Here is a 15,719-nt window from a genome sequence, read left to right as displayed (position 1 = left end):
TCTTCATCTATGCGTTCGGAGGTGACTATACAGTCCAATGCGGGAGTTACACAATTTGCGACAGTGATGACAGGTAGTCTCAGGTGGAGCAGTCATGTTATTTCTGTGTTTCCTTAGCACTTCTTTTTCTTTCCTACGTTGCCTCTTGTCATTCACTGTACGTCGGCGGTTTTCTTCAAAAGACAGTGTGCCGTAATGGACTAGCGATCTCCAGGATGAACGGTCAAGGGCTAAGTTCTCCCTGTTATCAACATCAATGTTACATCTCTTCAAGTTAGCCTTGATTACATCTTTAAATCGCTTCCTCTGACCGCCTACACAGCGTTTACCTACTAATAGCTCAGAGTAAAACACTTGTTTGGGAATGCGATTATTGGGCATGCGAACAACGTGCCCTGTCTATCGTAGCTGGCGTCTTAAAATCATCAATTCTATACTGGTGGTGTGTGCCTCTTCAAGAACGCTGATATTTGTGCGCCTGTCTTGCCAAGTTATTTGCAGTATTCTCCTCAAGCAACGTTGATGATATTGTTCCAGCTTCTTAAGGTGTAAACTGTAGCATGTCCAGGATTCAGATCCGTAGAGTTGGAACTACAACAGAATTGTACACAAGAATCTTTGTTGTGATATTGACATTATGATTGTCAAAAACTCAAGATCGTAACTTAGCAAAGGATGCTCTGGCACGGTTAATTCTGTGTTGGATTTCTGAATCTATATCTGCGCTTGATGAGAGGGTGCTGCCAAGGTATGGCAAGGTGTTTACAACTTGAAGGCTCACTCCATCAATTGTAACATTGATATTTCTTTGACCTTCCCCAGGGGCTGGTTGGTATAGGATCTGTGTTTTGCTGGTGTTCAGTTTGAGTCCGATCTTGTTGTACGCAGCAGAAAAAGCATTCAGGATTATCACAAGCTCTTCTTGTGTCTGAGCTACAACAGCATTATCATCAGCGTACTGTAACTCAACTAATGCTGCAGACGATGTCCGAGTTCCTGCCTTTAAACGGCTCAAATTAAAAAGTTTACCATCCATCCTGTAAGTTATATGAATTCATGGAGGGAGATCATCTCTGACAAGTTCCATGACAGCGGCAACATACAAGGAAAACAAAGTAGGGGCTATCACACAGCCTTGCTTAACACCGGTATTGATATGGAATGGCTCTCCAATAGAGCCGTTGCCAATGACAACTGCCATCATATCAGTGTAGAGCAATTTCAAAATGGCAATAAATTTCTGCGGAAAGCCATATAGAGCTAAAATTTTCCACAAAGCTTCTCGGTTCACAGAGTCAAATGCCTTAGTAAGATCAATAAAGGCAATATAAAGAGGTCTATTTTGTTCTCTACATTTTTCCTGGAGTTGAAGAGCTGTGAATATCATATCTGTGGTTCCTTTAGAAGGCCATAAGCCACACTGACTCTCTGGAAGAATTTTCTCCACCAGGGGTACAATACGATTTGCCAAGATTCGAGCAATAAGCTTTCCCAGGCACGGCAGTAAGGATATTCCCCGACAGTTATTGCAGTTTGTTCAATCCCCTTTCTTAAATATGGCAACTACCAAACTGTCTCTGAAATCAGGAGGCATTTCTTCAGTGCTCCTAATTTTGACAATCAGTTCATGTATGTGTCCTTTTAGTTCCTCACCTCCTTCTTTGAGAGCTTCCAATGGTATACCATCAGGACCAGAGGCTTTGTGATGCTTTGCATGATTGACAGCATGCTTAACTTATTATTAATTATTAGAATGTCCTTGGTTAAAATCATAGTATCAAGCTGCATGTCATAAGTTCACACGATTATACTTTCTGGAGCGTTGAGTCGATGCGCCAAAAAACCTGTTGGGGGAAGAGCAATAAACAGCTCAATCTTTATAATGAAACAGAAATGTGTTTCCTTGAATCTTCTTAAGCGGCTGTTCAGCTGCCTATAGTCTTATTTAACTGGCTGAAGGAATGAAAGTCGAATGTGTTACGATTAGATAACATTCTTCTTTAAGTAGTTGTGAGAGCAAGGAAAAAGTATTCGGCTGTCTACAGACATATTTATCTTGCTTGAAGGAGCGAAAGTCGAAGGTATATTGACGTTGATAGAGCTTTTTGGTGTGAAGTCTGTAACAAGAGGAGAGTGAATGCTTAGGAAAGGTATTTTTGAAGAGAATGTGGGTTTTAAAAAAGAAAAACATGGAAAATATATAAAACATTTACCCTTTCATCTGTAAAGATTCGAATAATTTTTATGTTTAGACAAACACCTACATTGATATCCTCTTTTTATGACTTGTAAGAACAATCAGGATCCAGATTTTTCACCATAAGGTTTTAGTTCGAGGCTGATGATGCCGTTAATATGGGCGAAACATGTCCCTTAACATTTTATAATAATATTTAATTTCTAAAAAAAAAAAAAATCTTTTTATTGAATAGGTGGATATTAAAAAAGTAACACTTGTAACATACTTTGTATTTACGTACATTTCAATACGGACCTAACATGAAAATTATAACGTGTAATGTAAAAGCCAACCAGCCCTGTTATATGCTAAACAAATTTCTCAACCTGAAGGTTAAGATTAGCAGTTTAAGTAAAGACATAGCTTTCCTAAAAGAATGTCTGAGACTAAAACTAGTACCAAGATTCTTAAGACATGTCCAAAGGAGAAACTTATCAGCTCATAATTTATTAAAAACCCAAAACAAAACTAATGAAATCTGGCGTAAGGACGAAATAAAAACTTTTTACAAGAAGAAGTCACTCTTAAACTTACAACTTTACAAACTACACTTATCGGTCAATTAAAAATAGGAGAGGATTTCCACCAATCAATACTTATTTATTGCATATATTAAAATACAGGACCGGTTTCGACCTCATATACAAGGTCATCTTCAGCTGAACCATACATACATATTTATATAATGAAGCTTTGATTAAGATTGTGTTGTTAAAGGAATGCTATATGATGATGATGTACTTTGAGTCGCATACAAATGGGGCACGTCTTAGCGTGAACTGGCGTATATGTCATTCTGTACAATATTGCAACTGTATGTCTAAAATATTATGTTGAAGGTCTTAAAATTAGTGTATAAAATATGTCTTTACTTAAACTAACTTATATATATATATATGTACAAGATAAATACAATATATAAAAACACTTCATGCATATGAACATTCGTTCTTGCTTGTTGGTCAATACATCGACTAACTTCCGTATTTAAGTCTTATTTACAGTTGTACACTTCAGCTGCTATTCTTGGAGTTTGTAAAATTTCATGGGTAAAAAATTTTGTCTTCCTGTGTATATGTGGGATAAAACACTTTCAATTTTAAAAAGGTGCCAAATGTATGGATGAAATTCAACTAAAATATGTTCAGCTCTGCTGTGTGTGTTGCCCTTTTATTGGAACCAATTCATGTTGTCCTGTGGCGTCCGTAAATTTGTGTACAACTGTAAATAAGACTTAAATACGGAAGTTAGTCGATGTATTGACCAACAAGCAAGAACGAATGTTCATATGCATTAAGTGTTTTTATATATTGTATTTATCTTGTACATACATATATATATATAAGTTAGTTTAAGTAAAGACATATTTTATACACTAATTTTAAGACCTTCAACATAATATTTTAGACATACAGTTGCAATATTGTACAGAATGACATATACGCCAGTTCACGCTAAGATGTGCCCCATTTGTATGCGACTCAATGTACATCATCATCATATAGCATTCCTTTAACAACACAATCTTAATCAAAGCTTCATTATATAAATATGTATGTATGGTTCAGCTGAAAATGACCTTGTATATGAGGTCGAAACCGGTCCTGTAGTTTAATATATGCAATAAATAAGTATTGATTGGTGGAAATCCTCTCCTATTTTTAATTGTGCAATTCGTCAATACGGAAATGAAGATTATAGATTACGATACACTTATCGGTGTCGCAATATGTGAACCCTATATAATGGAATTCATTTCAGTTACATGTTGATTATAAATTAAATGATATACTAAGAAGGAAAAAGTTCACATTAGATAAAAACTGGCTCACTTAAAAGAAAATCAACTACAAGCACCCATACACTTAAAGAAAAGGGTTCCTTCTTTCAACAACTCTCCCGCCGTAGATAACTTGATGAACACAAGCTTCTCAGAAAAAGAAATGGAACTTTTAGGTAAAGGTTTAAAACACAATTGGCCTAGTATACAAAAAGAAAACTATGTTATCACCACCATAGCAGAAGTCAAGACAAATATTTCAAAACTCCCTCTGGAATTACAAAATGACACTAGATATGAGATAAAAAAGAAACTTCCAACACTAATTGAAGGCTTAAATAAAAACGCTGTTCTCAATCATTCAAATTAATTAAAGAGGTAAAAAACAAAATAAAAGATAACAACATAATAGTAACTAAAGCCGATAGAGGAGGGACTACTGTTCTAATAGATAAGAAAGATTACATTGAAAAAACGGAAGAATTTTTCACAAATGAGACTTACACAAATTTAGACTATCTCCCTCATGTTCAGTCTTTCAAGCCGAATTATGCGCTATACAACAGGCAGTTATGTGGATTAAAAAACATAGTTGTGCTGCGCAAATATTGAGTGACTCTCAGGCAGCTTTGAGAGCAATCCAAGAAAAATATAACTTTCATCCGGTAGCTGTTAATATAAGATCACACATATTAGGCTACAGTAACCATATCTGCATGAAATGGGTCCGAGGTCATGACGGAGTAGAAGGAAATGAGAGAGCTGATGAACTTGCCAAAGAAGCTACTACTTCTTCTGACGCCTTGTTGATATATGAAAAGTCCCCTATGTCTCATGTACAAAAGGAACTGAGGGAGTATACACAAGATATGTGGAACAACCAATGGATCACCAGCACTAATGGCCGGCTAACAAGGGAGCTGTTCTTTCCAAATATTCAAGACAGACTACAAAGTAGGTTTTTGCAACATGAACATATTATAATTCAGTTTTTGACAGGACATGGAAAGTTTGGATCATACTTCTAGAGGTTTGGAATCAGTATTCAGAAGCCCTATAGCTGTACCTGTGAAATGCAACAAACTGTTCCTCATCTTTTATTTGAGTGTCCGATTTTTAACAGGAGTAGATATGCATTATTAATGCATTTAAACATGTGTAATGTAGAATACCAAGCATCTCTCACTATGGTATTTCAGAGAAGGTGCTGCTATAAAGTGTTTGTTAAATTTCTCCATCTCATTTATAAGTCATCTCTATTTTAATTCAATTGTCATGTATTAACTTAGTCTCACTATCTATAGCCCTAATATACTACTTGTAAAATAGGGTTTGTAATGGGAAATTCAATAATAATAATAATAATAATAATAATAATAATAATAATAATAATAATAGTCAACTAATATACTACTTGTAAAATAGGGTTTGTAATGGGAAATTCAATAATAATAATAATAATAATAATAATAATAATAATAATAATAATAATAATAATAATAATAATAATAATAATAATAATAATAATAGTCAATAAAGACCCCACAATAAGAATCCAACAAAATTTAAAAACACTGTTAAAGAATTCCACATTTTTTCTCAATGAACAAGAACAGCAAAAATTAATCCTTATGAACCCTAAAACCCCCACAGCCAGAGCATTGCCTAAATTACATAAGAAAAACACACCCATATGCCCAATCATCAACTGTAGAAATAGTCTGACATATAAAACCTCAAAATATATCCACTATTTTCTAAAAGGACATTACAGGTTTAACAATAAATCCCCTTTAAAATATTCAATACACTTCTGCGAAATTTTAATAAAGTTCACCTTACTACCAAATCACATTATGTGCTCTTTTGACATTGTCTGTCTGTTAGGTCATCAGCCCAGAGGCTGGTTGGACTAATATGCATTCTAATGTACCAACAAAGGAAACTGTAAATATTATCAAAGACAACCTCGCAAAACACAGCAACCTCTGCAAACTTGAATTAGAAGACTTCATAAAAATCCTAAATTTTGTGCTAAAAAACAACTATTTCACTTTTAATGGTAAAATTTACCACCAAGATGGCCTAGCTATGGGTGATCCCTTATCAGGCATCTTAGCTGACATCTATTTGAATTCTTTAGAACATCATGAAATAACAAATAAAATAAAAGGCCTTAGCTTATGGCTTCGGTATGTAGATGACCCATTTGTAATAATCAATAAAGTTCTCAATAATAGTACCGATATTTGAAATTATTTAAACAACCTAGACCAAAATATTAAATTCACCAAGGAAGATGAAGTCAGTCTATCCTAAAATTTCCTAGATCTCACAGTAACTCATGTTAATGGCAACTTCGATTTTCAAATTTACAGAAAACCTACTCACACCACATTAACAATAAAAAATACTTCTTTACATCCGAACTCCCATAAATTGGCCACTTTTCACAGTTTAATTTACAGAGCTTTAAAAATCCCTCTAACACCCAAGAACCTTCAAACAGAACTAAATTATATAAAGGATTTAGCAAAAATCCACAGATATAAACCTGACATGATTAACCGTTTAATAAATAAGGTCAAATTCAAATTAACAACAAACCTCATCCCTGACAAATCCAAATTCGTTACCTTCACCTACAACAATCTAAATTTTTACCAGGTCCTGAACCCAATAAAAAACAAAAATACCAGTATATCTTTTAGACAACAAACACTAACCAAAAGTTATTTTTTAATCACAACACAGTCAATTCAAGCAAAAACATTTACTCGGCCTCAGGCATATACAGGCTCACCTGCACGCAATGCAACGTCTCTTAAATTGGTCAAACAGGCTGGAGTTTTCAAACTAGGTACTTAGAACACTATAATGCCATTAAGCACAATACATTTTCAGCTATGAGCTCCCATATGAAAGAAACAGGACATAACTTCACAACAATAGAACAAGACCTCACAATTATTAAAAGAGTAGACAAAGGAAAGTTGATGAATGAACTTGAAATCATCTATATATTTTTGGACCAATACTATAACAAAAATCTAAACCTCAATGATTTAATTGAAGTCAAGAATCTATTATACGAAAGTTTACCCAAATTATTGCAAACTCTAAATTCAAAACATAACTACATTCTTAAAAATCTTAAATTAACATCTTCTAGAACCTCCACTACTTTAATTAACTTGACTCCCTTCATGTCAGCCCCCGCAATTCTCCTGCAACCCAACACTACTCCCTCCCTATCCGACCACGCAAATCTCTCGCAATCAACAACACATAAACTTAATGCCCCGCCTACCCCCTCCCCTCCGCCACACCCTCCTCCGCCAATCTCACATCGATACAATGCTAGAAGCACAAGTGTCAGTCATTCAATGCTACCATAGCAACTGATTAACACCATAACAGTCAAAGAAATAAATGAACCTATACATAATGTTGTTTTTCTTCAACTAACTTTTCCATAACTGATTTACATCTTTACAGATGAAAGGGTAAATGTTTTATACATTTTCCATGTTCTTCTTTTTTAAAACCCACATTCTTTTCAAAAATACCTTTCCTAAGCATTCACTCTCCTCTTGTTACAGACTTCACACCAAAAAGCTCTATCAACGTCAATATACCTTCGACTTTCGCTCCTTCAAGCAAGATAAATACGTCTATAGACAGCCGAATACTTTTCCCTTGCTCTCACAACTACTTAAAAAAGAATGTTATCTTATCGTAACACATTCGACTTTTATTCCTTCAGCCAGTTAAATAAGATTACAGGCAGCTGAACAGCCACTTAAGAAGATTCAAGGAAACACATTTCTGTTTCATTATAAAGATTGAGCTGTTTATTGCTCTACCCCCAACAGGTTTTTTGGCGCATTGACTCAATGCTCCGGAAAGTATAATCGTGTGAACTTATGACATGCAGATTGAAACTATGATTTTAACCAAGGATATTCTAATAATTTTTATGTTTAGACAAACACCTACATTGATATCCTCTTTTTATGACTTGTAAGAACAATCAGGATCCTGATTTTTCACCATACAGGTTTTAGTTTGAGGCTGATGATGCCCTTAATATGGGCGAAACATGTCCCTTAATATTTTATAAACCGAGCTCGATAGCTGCAGTCGCTTAAGTGCGGCCAGTATCCAGTATTCGGGAGATAGTAGGTTCGAACCCCACTGTCGGCAGCCCTGAAAATGGTTTTCCGTGGTTTCCCATTTTCACACCAGGCAATTAAGGCCACGGCCGTTTCCTTCCCACTCCTAGCCCTTCCCTGTCCCATCATCGCCATAAGACCTATCTGTGTCGGTGCGACGTAAAGCAACTAGAAAAAAAAAAAAAATAATATTTAATTTCTAAAAAAAGATCTCTTTGTATTGAATAGGTGGATATTAAAAAAGTAACACTTGTAACATACTTTGTATTTATGTACATTTCAATACGGACCTAACATGAGAATCATAACGTGTAAGTGGTATGTTCCGAGCTGTCAGTGGAGAGATGGCGTGGAATGATATTAGTAGACGAATAAATTTGAGTGGCGTTTATAAAAGTAGGAAAGATTACAATATGAAGATAAAGTTGGAATTCAAGAGGACAAACTGGGGCAAATATTCATTTATAGGAAGGGGAGTTAGGGACTGGAATAACTTACCAATGGAGATGTTCAATAAATTTCCAATTTCTTTGAAATCATTTAGGAAAAGGCTAGGAAAACAACAGATAGGGAATCTGCCACCTGGGCGACTGCCCTAAATGCAGATCAGTATTGATTGATTGATTGAAAAAGAAATTACAATGAATGAAATTGAAATGGCAGCAAGAAAGATGAAGAATGGAAAAACTGCTGGAACAGATGAAATTTAAGTGGAGATGATAAAGGCAGCTGGAGCTGTAGGCCTGCAGTGGACATATCGAGTTCTCAGGAGTGTCTGGGAGAATAGCGAGATCCCTGAGGATTGGCAAAAAAGAATAATCATCCATTTTCAAGAAAGGCGATAACGTTTTGAAGAACTATAGGGGAATTACTCTAATATCCCACGTTGTTAAGATAAGGGAGAGGATACTGGGAAGTAGAATAAGGTTGAGGGTTGAGAAACAGATACAGGAAAATCAGTTTGGTTTCAGAAGTGGAAGGTCAACCATAGCCCATTTTCATTATGAGACAACTAATGGATCATCTTCATCATTGTTACCATGTTACTGGTTTCTAAATGCAGGCGCCTCGGAATGCCCGCATTGTTGCTGAGACAATGTCTTGAGTTGCTCCAAGGTTTCAGAGAGGTGGAGGGAATATTTTGAAGATCTTCTCAATGTAAAAGAAAATCATCCTGGTGGTGTTGTGAACAGCCAAGCTCATGGGGAGGAGGAAAATGATGTTGGTGCAATTATGCTTGAGGAAGTGGAAAGGATGGTAAATAAACTCCATTGTCATAAGGCAGCAGGAATAAATGAAATTAGACCTGAAATGGTGAAGTATAGTGGGAAGGCAGGGATGAAATGGCTTCATAGAGTAGTAAAATTAGCATGGAGTGTTGGTAAAGTACCTTCAGATTGGGCAAAAGCAGTAATTGCACCTATCTATAAGCAAGGGAACAGGAAGGATTGCAACAACTATCGAGGTATCTCACTGATTAGTATACCAGGCAAAGTATTTACTGGCATCTTGGAAGGAAGGGTGCGATCAGTCGTTGAGAGGAAGCTAGATGAAAACCAGTGTGGTTTCAGACCACAGAGAGGCTGTCAGGATCAGATTTTCAGTATGCACCAGGTAATTGAAAAATGCTACGAGAGGAATAGGCAGTTGTGTTTATGTTTTGTAGATCAAGAGAAAGCATATGACAGGGTACCGAGGGAAAAGATGTTCGCCATACTGGGGGACTATGGAATTAAACGCAGATTATTAAAAGCAATCAAAGGCATTTATGTTGACAACTGGGCTTCAGTGAGAATTGATGGTAGAATGAGTTCTTGGTTCAGGGTACTTACAGGGGTTAGACAAGGCTGTAATCTTTCACCTTTGCTGTTCGTAGTTTACATAGATCATCTGCTGAAAGGTATAAAATGGCAGGGAGGGATTCAGTTAGGTGGAAATGTAGTAAGCAGTCTGGCCTATGCTGACAATTTGGTCTTAATGGCATATTGTGCTGAAAGCCTACAGTCTAATATCTTGGAACTAGAAAATAGGTGCAATGAGTATGGTATGAAAATTAGCCTCTCAAAGACTAAATTGATGTCAGTAGGTAAGAAATTCAACAGAATTGAATGTCAGATCAGTGATATAAAGCTAGAACAGGTCGATAATTTCAAGTATTGAGGTTGTGTGTTCTCCCAGGATGGTAATATAGTAAGTGAGATTGAATCAAGGTGTCGTAAAGCTAATGCAGTGAGCTCGCAGCTGCGATCAACAGTATTCTGTAAGAAGGAAATGAGCTCCCAGACGAAACTATCTTTACATCAGTCTGTTTTCAGACCAACTTTGCTTTATAGGAGCGAAAGCTGGGTGGACTCAGGATACATTATTCATAAGTTATAAGTAACAGACATGAAAGTAGCAAGAATGATTGCTGGGACAAACAGGTGGGAACAATGGCAGGAGGGTACTCGGAATGAGGAGATAAAGGCTAATTTAGGAATGAACTTGATGGATGAAGCTGTACGCATAAACCGGCTTCGGTGGTGGGGTCATGTGAGGCGAATGGAGGAGGATTAGTTACCTAGGAGAAGAATGGACGCTGCTGAAAATGAAAACCTACAACCTGTTTTCCAGTCCTTGATCGCGTCAGGGATGTAATGAATGAACCAGATATAGGCTATTATTACAATGGGGTCGCCACTCCCAAGGTGATTATTAATGACTGATAAATGCTATGAAATGAGAATGGAGAGTGTTGCTGGAATGAAAGATGACAGGGAAAACCGGAGTACCCGGAGAAAAACCTGTCCCGCCTCCGCTTTGTCCAGCACAAATCTCACATGGAGTGACCGGGATTTGAACCACGGTGTCCAGCGGTGAGAGGCCGACGCGCTGCCGTCTGAGCCACGGAGGCTTTTAATGGACGCTGCTATGGAGGGTAAAAGAAGTAGAGGTAGACCAAGACGACGATGGTTAGACTCGGTTTCTAACGATTTAAAGATAAGAGGTATAGAACTAAATGAGGCCACAACACTAGTTGCAAATCGAGGATTGTGGCGACATTTAGTAAATTCACAGAGGCTTGCAGACTGAACGCTGAAAGGCATAACAGTCTATAATGATAATGTATGTATGTATGTATGTATGACAACTAATGGAAAAGCAATGGGAGTATTGGAATGATATGGTGATGACATTCATTGACATTGAAAGGCATATGACAGTGTCCCCAGGACTAAAGTTTGGGACAGTCTGGTGCAAAGAGGAATTGGACAGGGATTAATGTTGTAGTTGCATGCAAACACGAGTTGGCAGGACAAGTTGGTTCAAAATCACTAGTGGGCTGAGACAGGGAAGTGTTCTGTCACCAATCCTGTTTAAAATAGTAATGGCTGGCATCATGAGAACAGGCAAAAGCAACATATGGAGGAAGAGAAATGAACATCATGTTATTTGCAGATGATATTGTGATTTGGGGAGAAGAGGACATGAAGGTTCAAGAACAGTTGGATGTGGTGAATGGGAAGATCGCAGAATGTGGATTGAAAATAAGTGAAGAAAAGTGTAAAACTCTTGTTAAAACTAGAGGGGAGAAAGAAGGGAAAGGTCAGAATAGACTTGCAGACAAACCCCTAGAAGTAGTGGGGACATTCAAATACCTGGGGAGTGAATTAATGGTGAATGCTCGCCTGAATGCTGAGATTATTAAGAGGATTCAAGCTGGTAGTTGTTTCTATCATAGTGTAAGAAACATGTTATGGAGCATAGATGTGCCAATGGAAGCAAATCACCTGTACAGGATGTATTACGTACCCATAAGAACTTACAGAGCAGAAACTTGGACAATGACAAATAAGGATGAGAGTCGAATACAGGCAGCCGAAATGAAGTTCTTGAGGAGTACGATACAGAAGAGTAGAAGAGACAAAATAAGGAATGAGAAAATCTGGGAAGAAATTGGAGTGGAAAAAAAGGAAAAATGATAGAATAGAGAAGAGCCGACTAAGATGGTTTGGGCACATAAAGCGAATGAGTGATGAAAGAATGCCAAAAAAGGTGATGGAAATGCAAATGCAAGGAAGGAGAGGCCATGGATGACCATGATTTTGATGGAAGGACACAATCCAACACAGTATTATAGAAGGAAACCTGGACTGGGACACAGTGTGCAGTGTTGGAGGAGGAGTGGTGGAAAGACCGAAGAAAGTGGAGAGGAATCATATTTGCCCCTACCCGGCTACAACTGGATAAAGGGAAATGACAATGACGATGTGTGTTCCCAGGGAGAAGATTTTGGAAACTATAGTCAACAAGAGATTCGATACACAAACTGTAGAAACCGTGTAAGCAGTGTACAGCAACTGCGTCGGCAGCGTACAGACTCCGGTAGGGAAAACAGAATGTTTTAGAAATGAAACTGGTCTAAGACAGGGGAGTGTGCTGTCGCCTCTTTTATTTCTAATGGTTATGGATACAATTGTGAAGGAGATAATGGAAACATATAGGAATAGGAAAATGAAGTTATTACTATTTGCAGATGGTATAGTGGTCTGGGGAACGAACAACAAAGAAATACAAGAATACAAGAACAACTTGATACACTGAATGAGAAAAAATATGACATAAAAATCAGCGTAGAGAAACGCAAGACCATGCTGATATCAAGAGGAGAAAGACAAGCGAAAGGCATTGTGGAAGTTGGTGGTCAAAGCCTTGAAATTGTGGACACTTTCAAATACCTAGGGATTGAATTAATGCAGAATACAAGGCTGGACATGGCGATTAGCAAGAGGGAGCAACAGGAAAATGCATTCTACCAGATTGTAAGAAACCTTGTCTGGTATAAGGAAGTAGCAAGGAAGTGTAAAGAGATAATGTGCAAAATGTATTATTCACCCATATTGACTAACGCAACTTAGATTTGGACAATGACAAATAGAGATGAGAGTAGAATTCAAGCCAGCAAAATGAAATACCTAAGAAGTATGATAGGAATGACAGAGTGAGAAACAGAGATGTTAGAAAGGAAGTCAGAATAGAAAACCTAAACGAGAGAACTGGTAGGAATAAACTAAGATGGTTTGGACATGAAAAGAGGATGGATGAGAAAAGAAAACCGATGATGGAGATGAAGTTTGAGGGAAAGAGAGTGAGGGGGAGTCCTAGAACAAGGTGGATCAATTCAATACTGAGCTTGATAGCTGCAGACGCATAAGTGCGGCCAGTATCCAGTATTTGGGAGATAGTGGGTTCGAACCCCACTGTTGGCAGCCCTGAAGATGGTTTTCCGTGGTTTCCATTTTCACACCAGGCAAATGCTGGGGATTTAACTTAATTAAGGCCACGGCCACTTCCTTTCCACTCCTAGCCTCTTCATGCCCCATCGTCGCCATAAGACCTATCTGTGTCGGTGCGAAGTAAAGCAACTTGTAGAAAGAAGTAGATCAATTCAATAAAAAGGAGAATGAGAAGAAGAAACCTGGACTGGGACAAGATGATGGAAAAGGAATGGTGGAGAAGTACCATAAATGCCCCAACCGGCAGGAGCTGGATAAGCGGAAAGATGATGATGATGATCTTTATATGTAGAGGGTGTAACAATAAAATATAGTCAACCTTTCAGGACACATTTCTCACATGTTGGAGAAGAAAATATGTTTTATGAACATGGGTCTGGAAATGCTTTATTTCCATGTTAGAACTCATATCTAACACTCTACACAGTACATTAATCATGAGAAACACACTGTAACAGAACATACCAGCATACCATACGGAACTCTTTCGTGCATGAAATGCTCAAAATGCCAGGAATCAACATCAGGCCCCTCTGAATCGAAGACCAGTACACTGACGATTCAGCCATGAAGCAAAATTTAAATATTTGAAATTCTTCCTGTTATCAATTAGGAACATGATCCAATCTACTGTCGCTAGCTGACCATCTCAACTTCTTTGTCACCATATACTTAGTTGACATTCTGCCTCCTTGTACTTGGCTATGTTTGACACCATAGAAGGCAACAACTTGCTTTACGTTGCACCGACACAGATAGGGCTTATGGCAACGAGGGAATAGGAAAGGCCCAGGAGTGGGAAGGAATCAGCCGCGGCCTTAATTAAAGTACAGCCCCAGCATTTACCTGATGTGAAAATGGGAAACCACGGAAAACTATCTTCAAGGCTGCCGACAGTGGGGCTCGAACCCACTATCTCCCGGATGCAAGCTCATAGCTGCGTGCTCCTAACCGCATGGCCAACTCACCCAGTACCTTAGAATGCTACAGGTCAATGATATATGAAAGGTCTTCCATTTCAGGTAGTCTCTCATCTGGTGATTGTTGGCGACACCTGTTGTCACTCTGCCTTCATTCAGGCTCCGTTTATTCTGGTGTTTACCTCTCTGATAAGTTGGCCATCGTTAGTAATCACAGATCAAAGATATTTAAACTTTGTTGCTCACAGCAGGTTATTATTCGGATTTGTTGTGGATCTGATGTCTTTTTTTTTTCACTCGCAGCTTTCATCTTTGTATTCTAAGGTTTAGCCTGTTGTGTATCTTCTTTGAGAGCATCACAGATTTGCTGCAAGGTCATACTGGCCCGAGGTTTCTCATGTTTTCATTGGTCATCCATTAGTAGTATAACTTGGGTTTAAATGAAAAATAATATGACACTTTGCTGTAATTATCAACTACTTTCAGTCTAATTATACATTCATACTCATCTGTTTGTTTTGTATACTGATTTGACATCCAGGTGTTCTAACATTCAGCTAAAATGACTACATATCTCTGAAAACAAGTTTTGCATTTTATGTACCCCATCATATTACACATTTCAATGTACTGTAGTAACCAGTGTTGAAACTATGATTCTAACATTTTAGTCCATTCAGTTTTCCAATGCTTGTTTGTGAAGTGACATCACACTATAATTACTGTACAATTATTATAATGTTCTTCATTTTTCTTTCTTCAAGAATGGACAGTTTGACTTACTATGCAACTATTATATGTGGTAAAATTAAAATATATTTTATGTTTTTTTTTTTCAGTTCTGCAAACATACTGTAAACATTCACAAGATAGGAGAAGACCACAAGGCAATGCTCACCAGCTCAACTTCCTCAGATATTATCAACAACACGCTCATTGTACCGTGACATAATTTAGAATGTTCACAGAGAGTGAAAATAATAAAGGAAATTTGAACTTGAATATAATGTTCAGTGAATATTTTTAAGACTGTGGAGAAAATGCAGCTGATAATCCAATTTTTTTTTTTTCATATTATGTTTTGCCAGGTGTTTCTTCGACAGTTGCGAGAGGCAAACTAGAAACCATCGTAAATTTCATTCTTTTTCAGTTGTAATGAAATGATCCACATTTACTATACTAAGTAAAATTAAGTTCTATGGATGGAAGTGGTAGAATATCAGACTAGGAATCACGTATCTTAAGGTATACATTCCAACCAAACCTATCACAGTAATGCTGTTCACTACGAACCCTAATTTTTGCAAATAGGTTTTCACAAATTCTTAA

At 37.3% G+C, this 15,719-nt stretch overlaps 1 protein-coding gene across 1 annotated transcript in view; it reads left to right on the top strand.

The window, feature by feature from the left end:
* The window catches only part of LOC136877587 (fatty acid synthase), a 426,680-nt gene extending 411,283 nt beyond the window's left edge, over positions 1-15,397 (top strand). Inside the window, exon 35 of the mRNA XM_067151746.2 lies at positions 15,230-15,397. Coding sequence (XP_067007847.2) covers positions 15,230-15,337 — 108 coding nt within the window. The 3' untranslated portion in view covers positions 15,338-15,397. The remainder of the gene's footprint in view (positions 1-15,229) is intronic.
* Positions 15,398-15,719: the final 322 nt, after the last annotated feature.

Source organism: Anabrus simplex, chromosome 7 (genome assembly GCF_040414725.1).
Source record: "Anabrus simplex isolate iqAnaSimp1 chromosome 7, ASM4041472v1, whole genome shotgun sequence".
Lineage (NCBI taxonomy): Eukaryota > Metazoa > Arthropoda > Insecta > Orthoptera > Tettigoniidae > Anabrus > Anabrus simplex.
Note: the sequence above shows the minus strand (reverse complement) of the source record. Positions and strands in the feature narration are given on the sequence as shown.